At 38.5% G+C, this 15,116-nt stretch overlaps 1 protein-coding gene across 1 annotated transcript in view; it reads left to right on the forward strand.

The window, feature by feature from the left end:
* The window catches only part of SPTLC2 (serine palmitoyltransferase long chain base subunit 2), a 106,789-nt gene that overhangs the window by 30,686 nt on the left and 60,987 nt on the right, over positions 1-15,116 (forward strand). The window contains exons 3-6 of the mRNA XM_034992947.1: positions 3,049-3,203; positions 4,868-5,016; positions 7,076-7,200; positions 11,986-12,079. Coding sequence (XP_034848838.1) covers positions 3,049-3,203; positions 4,868-5,016; positions 7,076-7,200; positions 11,986-12,079 — 523 coding nt within the window. The remainder of the gene's footprint in view (positions 1-3,048; positions 3,204-4,867; positions 5,017-7,075; positions 7,201-11,985; positions 12,080-15,116) is intronic.

Consider the following 15,116-nt stretch of genomic DNA (forward strand, 5'->3'; position numbering starts at 1 on the left):
CCGAAGGCAGACGCCTAATGACTGAGCCACTCAGGCGCCCTCCATTTCCATTTTTCATTGCTAAGCTGCAGGGAGTTTGGTAGCTGCCTTTCAGCTCTCTCCACCAAACCTTCTAACTGCGGTGAGACTGCTGCCCTGGCCATGAGTCCGTCTCTTCTGTCATTCTGTCCCAACTGCCTTTGGTCTCTAACATCCCCTCACCGTGGCAACTTCCCATCTGTGCAAGTCTGTTCCCATCTCAGGGACTTGGTTGTTCTCTCAGTGTAAGGCTGAGCCATGAGCTCCCTGATGTTGGCAGTGTCTGTTACGGAGAATGGAACCCCTCCCTCTCTCCCCTCCCAGCCACACACCACTAGGTCACTGGTTCCCCAGAGCTCTACTTCACTTTAGCCTGCAGCCTTCCTACTATACTGGGGTTTGGTAAGCCTTCTGGTAAATGGGACCAGACTGATCTCGGAAGCTGAGCAGGGTCGGGCCTGGTTAGTATTTGGATGGGGGACCAGACTTTTAAAGTGTTTTCTGCTGTTTATATAGTAAAAGCAAAAATAGTGCTCTTTGTTGCTAATAAAAATTTGTCTGTGATGGAGTATTTCTCTCAGGTGTTTGGGTTAATACCTTTAACATTAATGTGCAGTGTTTGAGTCAATACCTTTAACATTAATGTGCAGTGTTTAGAAAGGTTATAAGGAAATGAGATCAAGAAGAATTAGTACTGTTTACCCTATTTGATGTGACTTGAAAAGGATTGAAGACAACTTTTTTGTTTTGTTTTGTTTTTTCCTTTGGGAAATAAATGCATGTGAATGAAAAGTCCCAAATTAGAATTTGGATGTCTTTGTTCCAGTTCTCATTCACTCAGTATTCTTGTTGGAAGAGGAGACTATCAAAAGGGACATACCAGTTAAGTAATAAGTTTCCAATTGTGAGACACATTATTTATGGATATTTTCTCTAAGGAAATGTAAATGTTAGAACCAATCGTGAAAGAGATGGTATCAGGTACTGCACATTCCTAAGAGTACTTTTTTTTTTTTTTTTAAGAATTTTTATTTATGGGGCGCCTGGGTGGCTCAATCGTTAAAGCAACTGCCTTCGGCTCAGGTCATGATCCCAAGGTCCTGGGATCGAGCCCCACATCGGGCTCCCTGCTCTGCGGGAAGCCTGCTTCTCCCTCTCCCACTCCCCTGCTTGTATTCCCTCTCGCTGTGTCTCTGTCAAATAAATAAATAAAATCTTTCAAAAAAAAAAGAATTTCGGGCGCCTGGGTGGCTCAGTTGGTTGAGCCACTGCCTTCGGCTCAGGTCATGATCCTGGAGTCCCGGGATCGAGTCCCGCATCCGGCTCCCTGCTCGGCAGGGAGTCTGCTTCTCCCTCTGACCCTCCCCCCTCTCATGCTGTCTCTCATTCTCTCTGTCTCAAATAAATAAATAAAATCTTAAAAAAAAAAAAAAGAATTTTTATTTATTTATTTGACAGAGAGAGCACAAGCAGGTGGAGTAGCAGGTAGAGGGAGAGAGAGAAGCAGGCTCCCCTCTGAGCAAGAAGCCAGATGTGGGGCTCGATTCCAGGACCCTGGGATCATGACCTGAGCCGAAGGTAGTCGCTTAACCAACTGAGCCACCCAGGCGCCCCTGCCCCTGCACATTCCCAAGAGTACTTTCTGACTCTGCTCAGCCTGATTTAAGATTTTATCTACTGCGAGGTTTATTTAGTAGTTACTTTAGAGCCCAATGTCATAGAAGGTTGTTAATTATAAAATTTTATGAAGAGTCTTCTTTAGCAATGAAAGTCTAACAAAATAAGGCTTAAACTTGAATGTTTCTGATTAGCTTATTTAACGTAAGTCCAGATCTCAGAGCTGGAAGTTCGGCAGTTTACTAACTATATTAAAACTATAGTATAGTTTTCTTTTTGTTTGGATTACCCCTTATCTTCAGGAGTTTATCTAATGTGGTCTGATCATGTTCTGAGCAGTCCCATACCACATGGGACATGACATTATGCATTCATTTTAGCTCCAGATTATTTTTTATAGACTTAATTTTTGGTGTAACTTATTTCATAGAAGAAGGGAGGGCTCTAAATCCCTGGTCGTGGGAATTCATCATAAGAATCTTTTTTTTTTTTTTTTTAACTCCCATCCAAGGAAAGAAACCTGAGATAAGTGTCTTTCTATATAAACTACTTTTAAGTGTTTCTTGTTTATCATTTTTCTTTGGATGTCTTTCACTTTGATCCTTGAAAATATGCAGAGATGGAATTTTAATTCCAGAATTACTTTTCTTGTTTGAAACTGAAATTATAGTGTTTTTTAATGGCATTTCCCAGTATATTACTTGGGAGGCAGGAGAGAAGTCCTTTTGAGGTTATTAGCAAGGAAAGTCATTTAAATGACAGAATTGTACAACGAAGTTTTATTTTTATGAGGTCTACTTATTAAGTTAAATTCTTTGGCTTTATATTCATGCAGTCAGATAGTTATTTACAACCATTTCATATAGGTAACCATCAGAGCCGAGTGACGTGTACCTGATTAAGAGTTTGTTTTTTTTTTAAAAGTAATCTCTATGCCCAATATGGGGCTTGAACTCACGATCCTGAGATCAAGAGTTGCATGCTCTTGGGGCGCCTGGGTGGCTCAGTCATTAAGCGTCTGCCTTCGGCTCAGGTCATGATCCCAGGGTCCTGGGATCAAGCCCCACATCAGGCTCCCTGCTCAGCGGGAGGCCTGCTTCTCCCTCTTCCTCTCCCCTCTGCTTGTGTTCCCTCTCTCTGCTGTCTCTCTGTCAAATAAATAAATAAACTTTAAAAAAAAGAAAAAAGAAAGAGTTGCATGCTCTTACTGATTGAGCCAGCCAGATGCTTCAAGAGTTGTTTTAAAGTTGTTTTAAGGTAGAGAATTGGTGCCTTTCCAAATGTTTTCCTTATCAGTTAATTCAGTATAATTGGCTTCTCATTTCAAGCACTTTTGCAACATGGAAAGGGAAGTTGTAAGAATTTTCTGAAGTAATTCAGTTAAATTCATGGTATTTCACCATCTGTTGGCAGGACTTTGTGTCATTGTATCAGGATTTCGAAAACTTCTATACAAGGAACCTCTACATGAGGATTAGAGACAACTGGAATCGACCAATCTGCAGTGTGCCTGGAGCCAGGGTGGACATCATGGAGAGGCAGTCTCATGATTACAACTGGTCCTTCAAGTGAGTCTCAGTTGGGAAATTATTTCTTGACAGCAAGAAAAAAAGAATTTCTTCGCTTCAGAATACATTCTGTTGCAAATTGAGTAATCCGTTAAAACAAGAGTAGAAGCCGAGAGTACAGTACAACATAATTACTTTCCTTGCATATTGTTCATTGTTATCCAGATCTTTTTTGTTATCCAGGTTTTTAAAATGCATTTTTCTATTACATTTGATACTGTGTTGGATTATAATTGAAAACAAAACTCGACTTAATTAAAAAGAAAAACAAACAAAAAAACAAAGAAAAACTGTCCTGTTACGCCACTTACCAGAATCGAGTGTCTGAATTTACTTCTGGATATTTTGATTCAAGGACATATGGAATGCTTTTACTTAAATAGATTGAATAGTTTAGAAAACTTTTCATATTCATAAAATTTTATTGTTTAGATAGCACAAGTATTACATGGTTGCATTGCTATTATTAAAAAAAAAAAGACAAATAATACAGATAAATGAAATGTTCTCCCATGACAACTAACCACTATCCCTTCTGCAAACCCACTTCTTCACAAGTCTTCACTCCCCAGAGGTGACCATTGTTACCAGTTTGTTGTATATGATTCCTCCAGATGTTTTCTGTGGGGCATGTATGTAGTGAATCTATGGGTGACATACAGGTAGTTTTTGATTTATAAAAATGGAATCATACTATAGAAATCATTTTATGTCTTGCTTTTTTACTTGCTAACATGCTGGTAATATCCTGCTTATCTGTATCACAGCAAATTCATTATTAGTAGTGGCTACTGAGTATCCTAAAGTATAGCCGTATATAGTATATAGAGGTTGGGTCACATCATCCTTTGTTAAAAACCCCAAAATCTCAGAGTTCAAGTAGCAATGGTTGATTTCTTGTCCACACTTCGTGTCCGCCTTAGGTTGGTGGAGCCTCTGAACCATGTTGTTGTCACTTGTGGGCCCAGGCTGACTGAGCTTCCGCATGTGGAATGTCACTGGTCTGTGTGCCAGTGTAGTAAGTAAAATTGTGTAGTGACTCTTTTTTTTTTTTTAAGATTTGATTTTACTTATTTTAGAGAGAGAGTGCGCAGAGGGGTGGAGGGACAGAGGGAGAAGGAGAGAATCTCAAACAGACTCCCTGTGGAGCACAGAGCCCAGCTCGGGGCTCTATCCCACCACCCTGAGGTCATGACCTGAGCCAAAACCAAGAGTTGGATGCTCAACCAACTGAGCCACCCAGGTACCCCATTGTGTAGTGACTCTTAAAGGATCTTTATGCATATATTTTTTCATATGTGTGTGGAGATTGCTGAGTCAAAAAGTATGTTTATTTTTAAATGGATAAGTGCTGCCAAACTGCCCTCCAAAAAAAAAAAAGTACTGACTGATATTCTTATCTACGGTATATGAGACTGTCCTGGCCAGCACTGGATATGGTCAGTTTTTAAATCTTTATCATTATTGGTAAGTGAAAATTAGTATTTTGTTTTAACTTTCATTTTCTTAATTGGTAGTGAGTTTGAGCTGCTTTTCACCTAGGCCATATTCTCCTTATTTCCTGTATATTGTGCTTCCTTTTGTACTACCAATATGTTTATTATCACATGTAAGTATTTGATTTGCTCATGAGTTTCATGAACTTTTATGCTATTGAAACACAGGTACACAGGGAATATAATTAAAGGCGTTATAAACATGGGTTCCTACAACTATCTCGGCTTTGCACGGAATACAGGATCATGTCAAGAAGCAGCTGCCAAAGTCCTAGAGGATTATGGAGTTGGAGTGTGTAGCACTCGGCAGGAAATCGGTAAGCGTAGGCTCTGTTTGGCCAGCTGATGTTCTTAACTGTGCTACTCAGGAGGGAATAATGCTGGTACAGAGCTAGAATAGTAAGCATCCAAATATGTACTTTGCCTTATAGCTTCTGAAGTAATGGATGATTTTAATGCTTTCAACACATTTTGAGACATATTTGCCTTTTTCATTATATTATAAAATGTGTCTAGAAAGGTTCCATAAATATTTGATTCATTTATAACTTTAATGTTGACTTTGTTCGCTTTTACAAATGATAGTGGTTAAGGGTGCCACTTACTACTACTGACCCCATGGACATATGACGGTTAATATGTTTCCATACCGGTAATTGGAGGCTAATAATAATAATCTTATAGGGCTCTTTGAAGAATTAAATCAGGGGCGCCTGGGTGGCTCAGTTGGTTGGGTGTCTGCCTTCGGCTCAGGTCATGATCCTGGGGTCCTGGGATAGGGCCCCGCATCGGGCTCCCTGCTCGGCGGGGAGCCTGCTTCTCCCTCACCTTCTCCTGCTCCCCCTGCTTGCTTGTGCTCTCTCGCTCTGTCAAATAAATAAATGAAATCTTTAAAAAAAAAAAAAAAAGAATTAAATCAGCTAATTCATGTAAAGTGCTTGTGACATGGAAAACAATGTTAACTATTTTTATTATTATTGTTAAGTCTATAAAATGTAAAGGTGAACAGGTTTGTATAAAGAGAATTAATTTTTTTTTAAAGATTTTGTTTGTTTATTTGAGGTAGCACGAGTGCAGAGGGAGAAGCAGGCTGAGCAGGGAGCTCGAGATGCGGGGCTCGAACCCAGGACCCCAGGATCATGACCTGAGCCAAAGGCAGTTAACCAACTGAGCTACCCAGGAGCCCCTGAAGAGAATTAATTTTTGTTCATAGGAAGATTCCAAATTCTTCCATTTTGTTTGAGAGAACTGATTACTATAGAAATTATAAGGCAACTTCCAGAATATTTATTACAGTGAATCACCCCAAAACTTAGTGGATTAAGACAATAATTCCTCATTATTTCTCGTGGATCTAAAGACTGGCAAATGTAGCTGGGTCATTTACCTTCAGGGTCCTTAATGATGTGGTTAAGGAAGCATTGTGCAGTGACGACACAGAGTAATCAAACCTTACATCTTTATGGCATTTTATACTTTATAAACTGCTTGAACCTATTCTCTCTTTGGGTCCTCAACAATATCATGAGGTAGATAGAGCAAATATTATTATTAGTATTTAGCAGATAAGAAACTGAAGCCCAGAGAGGTTAAATGACTTGCTTAAAGCTTTGAGGACATGTAGCATCCTAGTTCAGCAGTCTTTTTTCTCATCATCTTTTCTGCATTTAGCTAGTATCATTGATCAGTCTTGTTTGGTCCTTAAGGATTTGAGTATTGATATAAAATCACAATACAAAGTGAAGGAGGATGCTTTTTAATTTTTCTTTTGCTACATAACATATCATTCCAAAATTTAGTGACTTAAAACAGAAACATACATTTATTTGCTTGATGCTGCAATTTGGGGAGGGCTTGACATTTATCTTGACTCCATGTGATATGGGTGGGGCATTCTGGCCGATGACAGTGGCCAGGATGGCTTCACTTACATGTTTGGCACCTCAGCTGGGTACTGGGATCAGGTGAGGGCTGACTGAGCCCTGCATTCCCCTTTCAGATTGTCTCTTATCCTCCAGAGCTTCTCCCTCTCCATGTGGTTTCTCTTTACAACAGCTAGTTAGACGGTTTTACGTGGTAGCTGACTCCAAAAGTATAAAAGCAGATGTTGCCAGGCCTCTTAAAGCCTGTATTGGAACTGGCATGTGTTTGCAGGAATGGAAGAAATTGTTGGCAACCTTCTTTGCAGGAATTCCATCGGACGTGGCGAATTCAACTACTGTGTCCTTTATCAGCCATTTCTCTTCATAATACTCTTCCATGGAGCTTAGTCTGAAAAGGTCGTCACATGTAGACTATGATTTCTTTTTATAAAGTAATGAGTGATTTTTAAATTTGGGATTTGGTAGTATTAACTTCATTAACTTCTCCATACAGGAAACCTGGACAAGCATGAAGAGCTAGAAAAGCTTGTGGCAAGTTTCTTGGGAGTAGAAGCTGCTATGGCATATGGCATGGGATTTGCAACAAATTCAATGAACATTCCTGCTCTTGTTGGCAAAGTAAGACTTAGTCTGTCATTTATGAAAACTCTCTTGTATATTTTGTTTTGTAAAGCATTCAGAGCAAGCCCAAGGCTGTTGTAAACTTCAGACTACACATGGTCTACCCAAAGATATTTCTATCACAAATTTTCGATAAGTATATCCCAAGGAGACTTACATCAGTTGAAGCTTTCTTGCTAGAACCCATGATTCTTTCTCTCCCATTAGATGACTCTTGCCTTCTTCATTTCATATAGTTTTGAAAGGGATTCTAAGAAATAAAAACCTCATAAAAGGCTAAAATTTTGAAAGAAAGAATGTTTAGTTTGGAAGGTTATTTAACAGATCGTTTTTCCTAAGTAGAAAAATACAAAAATACATAAATACCCTAATACTTGTTCCTATCATAATGCATGGTGCTCAGAGATACATGGGCAAAATATGTGTATATATGTAAAATACAGGTAATGATACAGGTTAAAAGTAATAATAGAGGTTAATAATAATGAAGATTAAAAGTAGTAGTAATAATAGTAATAAAAGTGTATGTATGGGTAAAGTTTGTAAGGGGGCAGTTAAGGAGAGAAGAGATAAACTCTGTAAATCACATTTTAGCAGGTTGGCACTCTCAGCTTGAAAGGGCCCTCAAGGTTTTTATTTTTTATTTTTTTTAGAGAGCGCGCGTGTGTGCGTGCGCATACACACACACACACAAGTGCACAAATTGGGGGGTCGGGAGGGGCAGACAGAGGGAGAGAGAATCTCAAGCAGACTTTGCGCCGAGCACAGAGCCCAGCATGGGGCTCAGTCCCATGACCCTGAGTCCAGGCCTGAGCTGAAATCAACAGTTGGGTGCTTAACTGACTGAGCCACCCAGGTGTCCCAAAAAGACATAACAATTTTAAACGTGTAGGTACCTAATAATAGAGCTTCAAAGTACATGAAGGAAAAGTTGAAGAAATTGAAAGGAGAAATAGACAAATACATAATTATTTTTAGAGATCTCCATTCCCCTCTCTGAATAATTGATAGAAGAACTAGACAGAAATTTAGTAAGGTTATGGAACACTTGAAAAACATCACCCAACTTGACTTAATTGACATTTATGAAATACTTCACCCAACAACAGCAAAACATTTACCAAGATAGACCATTTTCTGGGCTGTTAAAAAAGCCTCAACAAATTTTTAAAAATTTAAATTATTCAAAGTATGTTCTCTGATCATATGGAATTAAATTAGAAATCAATAACACAAAGATACCTGGAAAATCCTCAAATATTTGAAAATGAAACAACATACTTCCAAATAACCCATAAGTCAAAGAAGAAAGGAAAAATAGAAAATACTTCGAGCTAAATGGAAATGCAGCGTATTACAGTATGTGGGATGAAGCTAAAGCAATACTCAGATGGAATATATAGCTGTTAAGGGCTTGTATTAAGAAAAAAAGAAAAGTTTTGAATCAGTCATCTACATAAGGACTTCAAAAAAGAAGAGTAGATTAAACCCAAAGATTTCAAATAGAGGAAGGATAAAATAAAGCTAAATTCAGAAGTCAATGAATTAGGAAAAATGAGTGAAACCAAGGTGGTTCTTTTTTTTTTTTTTTTAAAGATTTTATTTATTTATTTGAGAGACAGAGGGAGAGGGAGAAGCAGGTTCCCCTCTGAGCAGGGAGCCAGACCCGAGGCTCGATCCCAGGACCCCGGGATCATGACCTGAGCCAAAGGCAAACACTTAACCAACTAAGCAAGCCCCCAGGTGCCCCGCAAAGGTGGTTCTTTGAGAAAATGAATAAAATTGATAAATCTCTAGCCAGACTGGTGATGGTGAAGACAAAAACTAGAGAAGACACAAATACCAGTAGCAGGAATGAGAAAGGATACATCACTACACATCCTACAGACATTAAAAGGATAACAGGAAATATTAAGAACAACTTTATGCTGGTAAATTCAACAACTTAGATACAATGGACAGATACCTCGAAAGACATAAATGTATAGTTCTTTGACTTCATATTGATTATAATACATTCCTGTCCTGCGTTTGAGTGGCATAAATCTTGAGATTCTTATTTGGAATTTCTCAGAACTTTTCACACTAGAGGGTTAAATGATCTCATCCTGCTCTTCCCTGTATGTTCAGAAACTAATCATGTAGAATTAGAGATCTTCTATACAGACTTGGAAGATACTACCTTAAAGATTTATCTTTCAAATCAAACTTTATAGCTGAATGTTAAGTATCATTTAATCCATTAAAGACAGAAGCTAATCCAGTTTTTTTGTTTTTTTTTTTTAAAGATTTTATTTATTTATTCATGAGAGACAGAGAGAGAGAGAGGCAGAGGGAGAAGCAGGCTCCCAAGGAGCAGGGAGCCCGATGCGGGACTCGATCCCAGGACCCCGGGATCATGACCTGAGCTGAAGGCAGACGCTTAACCATCTGAGCCACCCAGGCGCCCGAAGCTAATCCAGTTTTAATATTTCTTTGAATCTGATACTAAATTTGTGAGGTGGTTGATTTTTCAGCTTAAAGGCGGGAAGTAGTGTATTATAGATTAAGATCATGTGTTCTGGAAGCAGAATTTTTGTAATGAGTCACACTCACTAAGCTTGTGACCTTGAGCAAGATTTGTAACTCCCTAAAAGGGAGCTTCCTCTTATGTAAAGTGGGGATAATAATAGTACCTGCCTCATAGATTTTTTTAATGGGGATTAAAAGTAATATTGCCTTTAAAACCCCTAACATAATGCCTGGAACATATTAAGCACTTAGCTTTTAACTGCTGACATTTAATTTTTATTTTATTTTTGAACTAACAATATAATAGAGCCTCATAGTAGATTGATACATAGAAATGGTGAATAAGGCTGTCTAAAAAGGAGGCAAATAGCAAGTTATATTGCAGATTTTGTCAAGAAAAAAATGAGCTGTAAAGAGAAGAAAATAAAATTGTATGGAGGGGAAGGAGGGGGATCCTTTTAAGGTATAGTGGAATGCCAAGAGTGGTAAGTAAAGGGCTGAAGACTTGCAGAAGAGAAATTCAGTATCTCTTCATTTTCTTCCCCAGTTTCTCTCCTTTTCCACCCCCCCCAATTTTAACACTTTTTTCAAAGATTAATTTAGAGTTGTAAAAGAATACAGAGTTCCTGTATACCCTTCACTCAGCTTCCTTTTATGTTAATATCGTACATAACAGTGGAATTTTTCAGACCCAAAAAATTAACCTTGATACAATACAGTTCACTGAAGTACAGAACTTACTTCAATTTCACCAGGTTTTCCACCGATACCATTTTCTGTCGAGGATCTGCAGGGTATCTCCTCAGTCTCCAGTGTGTGACAGTTCCTGTCTTTCCTTACTTTGACTCTTCTGAAGGAAGAGTTGTTGCTTCTCCCCTCTTCATTTACATTAGTATAGATTCGTGAATATTTTATTATTTGGGTCCAGCATGATTGCCCTTTATTTTGTTGCTTGGGTTGTTCCAGTTTTGGCCATTGGGAGATCTTTCAGGTGGGCTCCTGTGCCATTTGAATATGTGCTCATCCTTTTTTTTCCCCCTGAAGAGCACTTTCTTACTTTGTAGCATGACAAGAGGCTCTGAGCTTTTTTTTTTTTTTTTTTTTAAACCTATTTTAGCTTTGGGGTCAACCAGTTCTCCATTCAGCCCTGGTTCCTTTTACTGGAGGGTGGTATTTAGAAATCAAGGTCTGTTGTGTTTACGGCCACTTGGGTGTCACTGCTTCTTGTCCCTCAGTGCTTAGAGCTAGAAAAATATATGCTTGTATACTAACTCATGCATACACAGGTCTGTGTGTATGTGTATACTTTACATATACATTTTAAAACCCATCAGCCCATACTGGTACCTCCAGCTCTACTTCTCCTTTTCAATGTACATGTTTTTAACTAGGTAGCTTTTTATCTTAATAATAAAAATTTTGCACAGTGTAAAAATTGCAGACATCTGCTGTTATGAGTTTCTTAAGTATCCCTCTAAGAATATTTTGTTATAAATCAGTGTGTGTGTGTGTGTGTCTTCTTTTTTTTTTCTCCTGGGAACATGCTGATACTTTCTGCACCTTACTGTAAAATCCAAGTGGATATTTTGAGGACACTGTTGGCAGAAAAACCTGTTTCTGAGTTCAGTTCTTACAGGTTGAAGGGCCTGAGCTGTGGAAGAGTAAGAACCTGGGATGAAATAAAATCCCTGAGAACTTTAGCCTTTTCTTGTTGCCTTAGGAGAAACTCATGTTAACATGTTAAAGTAGAACTTATTGAGGGATTTTAAAGGCAAAATTGAGGCCTACACTTCATGTCAGTGGGGAGAGTATTAGTAAGTGGAATCCTCATTGAATTCAGGGTATTATTAGGAGTGAGAGGAAGAAAGTTTTACTCCCTCAGCTCCCTTGTCCACCACTTTTTCCACAAACAGTAGCACATCATACCAAAACTCATATGGAATGCCATCAAACCAGCGAAACTGAAACCCCATGAAGACTATCTGATATATCAGATTTTAGGTATAAATAATTGCCTGTTGCTACATATCTGAATATTTAAGTCAGTCATAGGACTGAAGAAATTAAAAGCCTAGAATTTTGTATCTACTTAACTAAGTTAAATTTGCAAAAACAAAAACATGTATACTTTCCTTCTTGAAATTGATAATTTTGCTGTTGTATAAGCTTTCCTTAGTAAGATACCATTATTAATGATTTTAGCATTTTGTAATTTGTGTAAGTAAACCTTTCCTCCTAGCTTCTTACCTTTCTGTGCTGGTGGTTTTGCAGGGTTGCCTGATTCTGAGTGATGAACTGAACCATGCTTCGCTGGTTCTAGGAGCCAGACTCTCGGGAGCAACCATTCGAATCTTCAAACACAACAGTGCGTTTGATGTGGAATTCACTGCAGCCTTAGTGTTTAATATTCTTTGGGTTAATGGCAGTGGTAACATTAGTTACATTAATAGTGGAAGATCTAAATGAAGCATGTAGCAACATTTAAAGTGTCCTTCTGGTCCAGTCTTTTAAAAGTTATCCTCTTCCTCTTCGGCCTCTATTTCATACATATTTCTACAGAGGCTGTACAAAATACAATATTCTCCTTTTATTTAGCTTTCAGCTCTTTCATCTTCCTTGTGTACAAGTCACTTGCTCAGTAGGCATTTACTAGATGCCTATGGTGTGTCTTGCCGTAACACCAGGGCTACTGAGATGAATAAAGCAGGGTCTCATCTTAAGGAGCTCTGGCCGGTTAATGAAGAGACTCTAGAGAAAGCCCTAGTGGAATACCACCGATAAAGAACAGGTACTGGAGTGCAGGTGTGAACAGCTGCTTCACAGAGGAAGACGGCACTGCCAGAACTTGCTCCCCAAGTGGAGGCGTCTTGTGTATTATTAAAATAATGATTTACAAGAAGAAAGTAACTTTTACAGTTAAAATACTAGCATGTAGGAAGGAAAGATTACCAAACTGTACATCTAATACCATTTTTTTGCCAAAATGTGTACACGTACAGACAAAAGTCTGGAAGAATAAACACCCAAATGTTAGATCTGTACTCTGGTTGGGAGGCGTGTGGATGCCAATAACTTTCTTCCTTCTGTCTTTGTCTTGTCTAAAATGTTTTATAATGAGAATGATACATACAGTATTTTGTTTTTTGTTTTTTGTTTTTAAAGATTGTATTTATTTGGGGCGCCTGGGTGGCTCAGTTGGTTAAGCGACTGCCTTCGGCTCAGGTCATGATCCTGGAGTTCTGGGATCGAGTCCCGCATTGGGCTCCCTGCTCGGCGGGGAGTCTGCTTCTCCCTCTGACCCTCCTCCCTCTCATGCTCTCTGTCTCTCATTCTCTCTGTCTCAAATAAATAAATAAAATCTTTAAAAAAAAAGATTGTATTTATTTGACAGAGAGAGACAGTGAGAGAGGGAACACAAGCAGGGGGGAATGGGAGAGGGAGAAGCAGGCTTCCCGCGGAGCAGGGAGCCCGATGCGGGGCTCAATCCCAGGACCCTGGGACCATGACCTGAGCCAAAGGCAGACACTTAACGACTGAGCCACCCAGGCGCCCCCATACAGTATTTTGTTTTATGAAGTACATGGCATTATTTAGCACAATTGTGTAACCTCTTTCCTTAAAACACATCGTGAACTTTGTTTGACAGTCCATGTGACTTTCCTCCTCCCCTAAGGCCAGGGTGGCAGGTGGTGTCTAGAGTTGCCCTCATTCAGTCCATCCTTCAGTTTGGACATCAAGGTGGTTTCTAAATTTTTCTACTAGAAACAGTACTACCTACTCACATTTTTGCTCAGTGGTCTGATTAATGCCTTAGGATAAATTCCTAGCAGTCTTAGGATGCCTGATTAAAAGGTTATAAAATTTTTAGACTTTTCCAAATTGCCTCCAAATATGGTACAAAGTTTTACTCAACAACATGACAGTGACTCTACTTACAGGCTGACATAGGACATTATGAATCACTTAAAATATTTTCTAGTTGAATAAGTCAATAACATGTTAATTTCTGTTTCTTTGATTATTAGGTTTTAAGCAACTTTTTTATACAGTTAATTGTGTTTGTATTTCTTTGTGAATTGGCCATTTTCAAGCTGCTTCTGTTTTCCACTGAGTATAAGAGCCCTTTATTTTAATTACTCTTTTTTCTATGTTGCAATATTTTTTATTTCGTTTTTAACTTTTAGTGTCTTGCTGGTAGATTTATTAAACTGGTGATGTTGGCACATTTATTCTTATGAGTTTTAGATTTTGCATAATGCCTCCCCCGTTTTAAGATCATAAAGTTACTCTCTTATATTTTCTTTTCGTGGTTTTGTGGTATATTTTTTATTTAAATCTTTAATTTGGATGGAATTAAGGAAGCATAATATGAGAGAGATAATTGAATTTTTTTTCCCTGAGTAGGTGATAATGGTCAAGCATTATATAGGTACTTCCTTTCATCTAAAATTTTGAGTCAATATTTTTCTCTTCCTTTCTGTATATAAACAGAGGAAACTAAAACAATGAGTGCATTTTTATTTGTCTCCTGCTGGGTGCCACACATTGGTCTCTGCAGCAGAAATAGCAGCTTCACAATAGACATACTTCTGTGGTAGCATCTCCTCTGTGGGTTAGGTAGCAGACTGTTTTGTTCTGAATAACCGAAGGGATGAACACAGTCACAACCTTTGGCCATCTCACTTGTGGTATGTGTTTTTATTACCTTACTTCTCTTTCCTAACCAAAGTCCTTTCATAGAAAGAGCAAAATCATGTAACTTTGTAACCCCCTCCTTCAGTCCTGAGCAATAAAGAATATAAAATCACATTTCATGATGGGGTGCCTTCCACACCTGTTAAATATACCCCAGACTTAATAGTGCATAGATTTTGGGGGAAAGGTCCTTAAGGCCATTATTTCAGGGCAGATATTTTAAGTATGAATTCTACTGTCGTGGTAACAGTGGTCTTCACAGCATTTATCTTTAACAGGAAAATTATGATCCTCATTAATGGTAGTACCAGCCAAGTTGTTTCTGGGCCTGGTAACCATCCTTAAGGACCAAGAGAGCTGATCAAGTCAAACATGGAAGTCTCAACTGATTGCCAAGCTTTCTTACCACATAGTCTCATGCATGCCCAGACTGGTGTATTTTGAGCCCACTGCTAAGATAAAGCTATTTAACAAGCGTTTATTGAGGGTATCCTAGGTGAAAGGAAATGGGGCGTACACTTTGAATTTTCCCCCATATTTGCTTTTTAGGAGGTGTATGTATTTGTTTATTTGCACTCTCTTGCTCAGTCTTCTTTATGCATGTATTTCTGGATGACTCACTAGGATTAAAGATACAGTTGACTCTACAAATACAAAACAACAAAACAAAACAAACAAACCCCACTAACTGAAAGGCCTGGTATTTA

This window comes from Mirounga leonina, unplaced genomic scaffold, assembly GCF_011800145.1.
Source record: "Mirounga leonina isolate KUSES-001 unplaced genomic scaffold, KU_Mleo_1.0 Mir_82, whole genome shotgun sequence".
Classification (NCBI taxonomy): Eukaryota; Metazoa; Chordata; class Mammalia; order Carnivora; family Phocidae; genus Mirounga; species Mirounga leonina.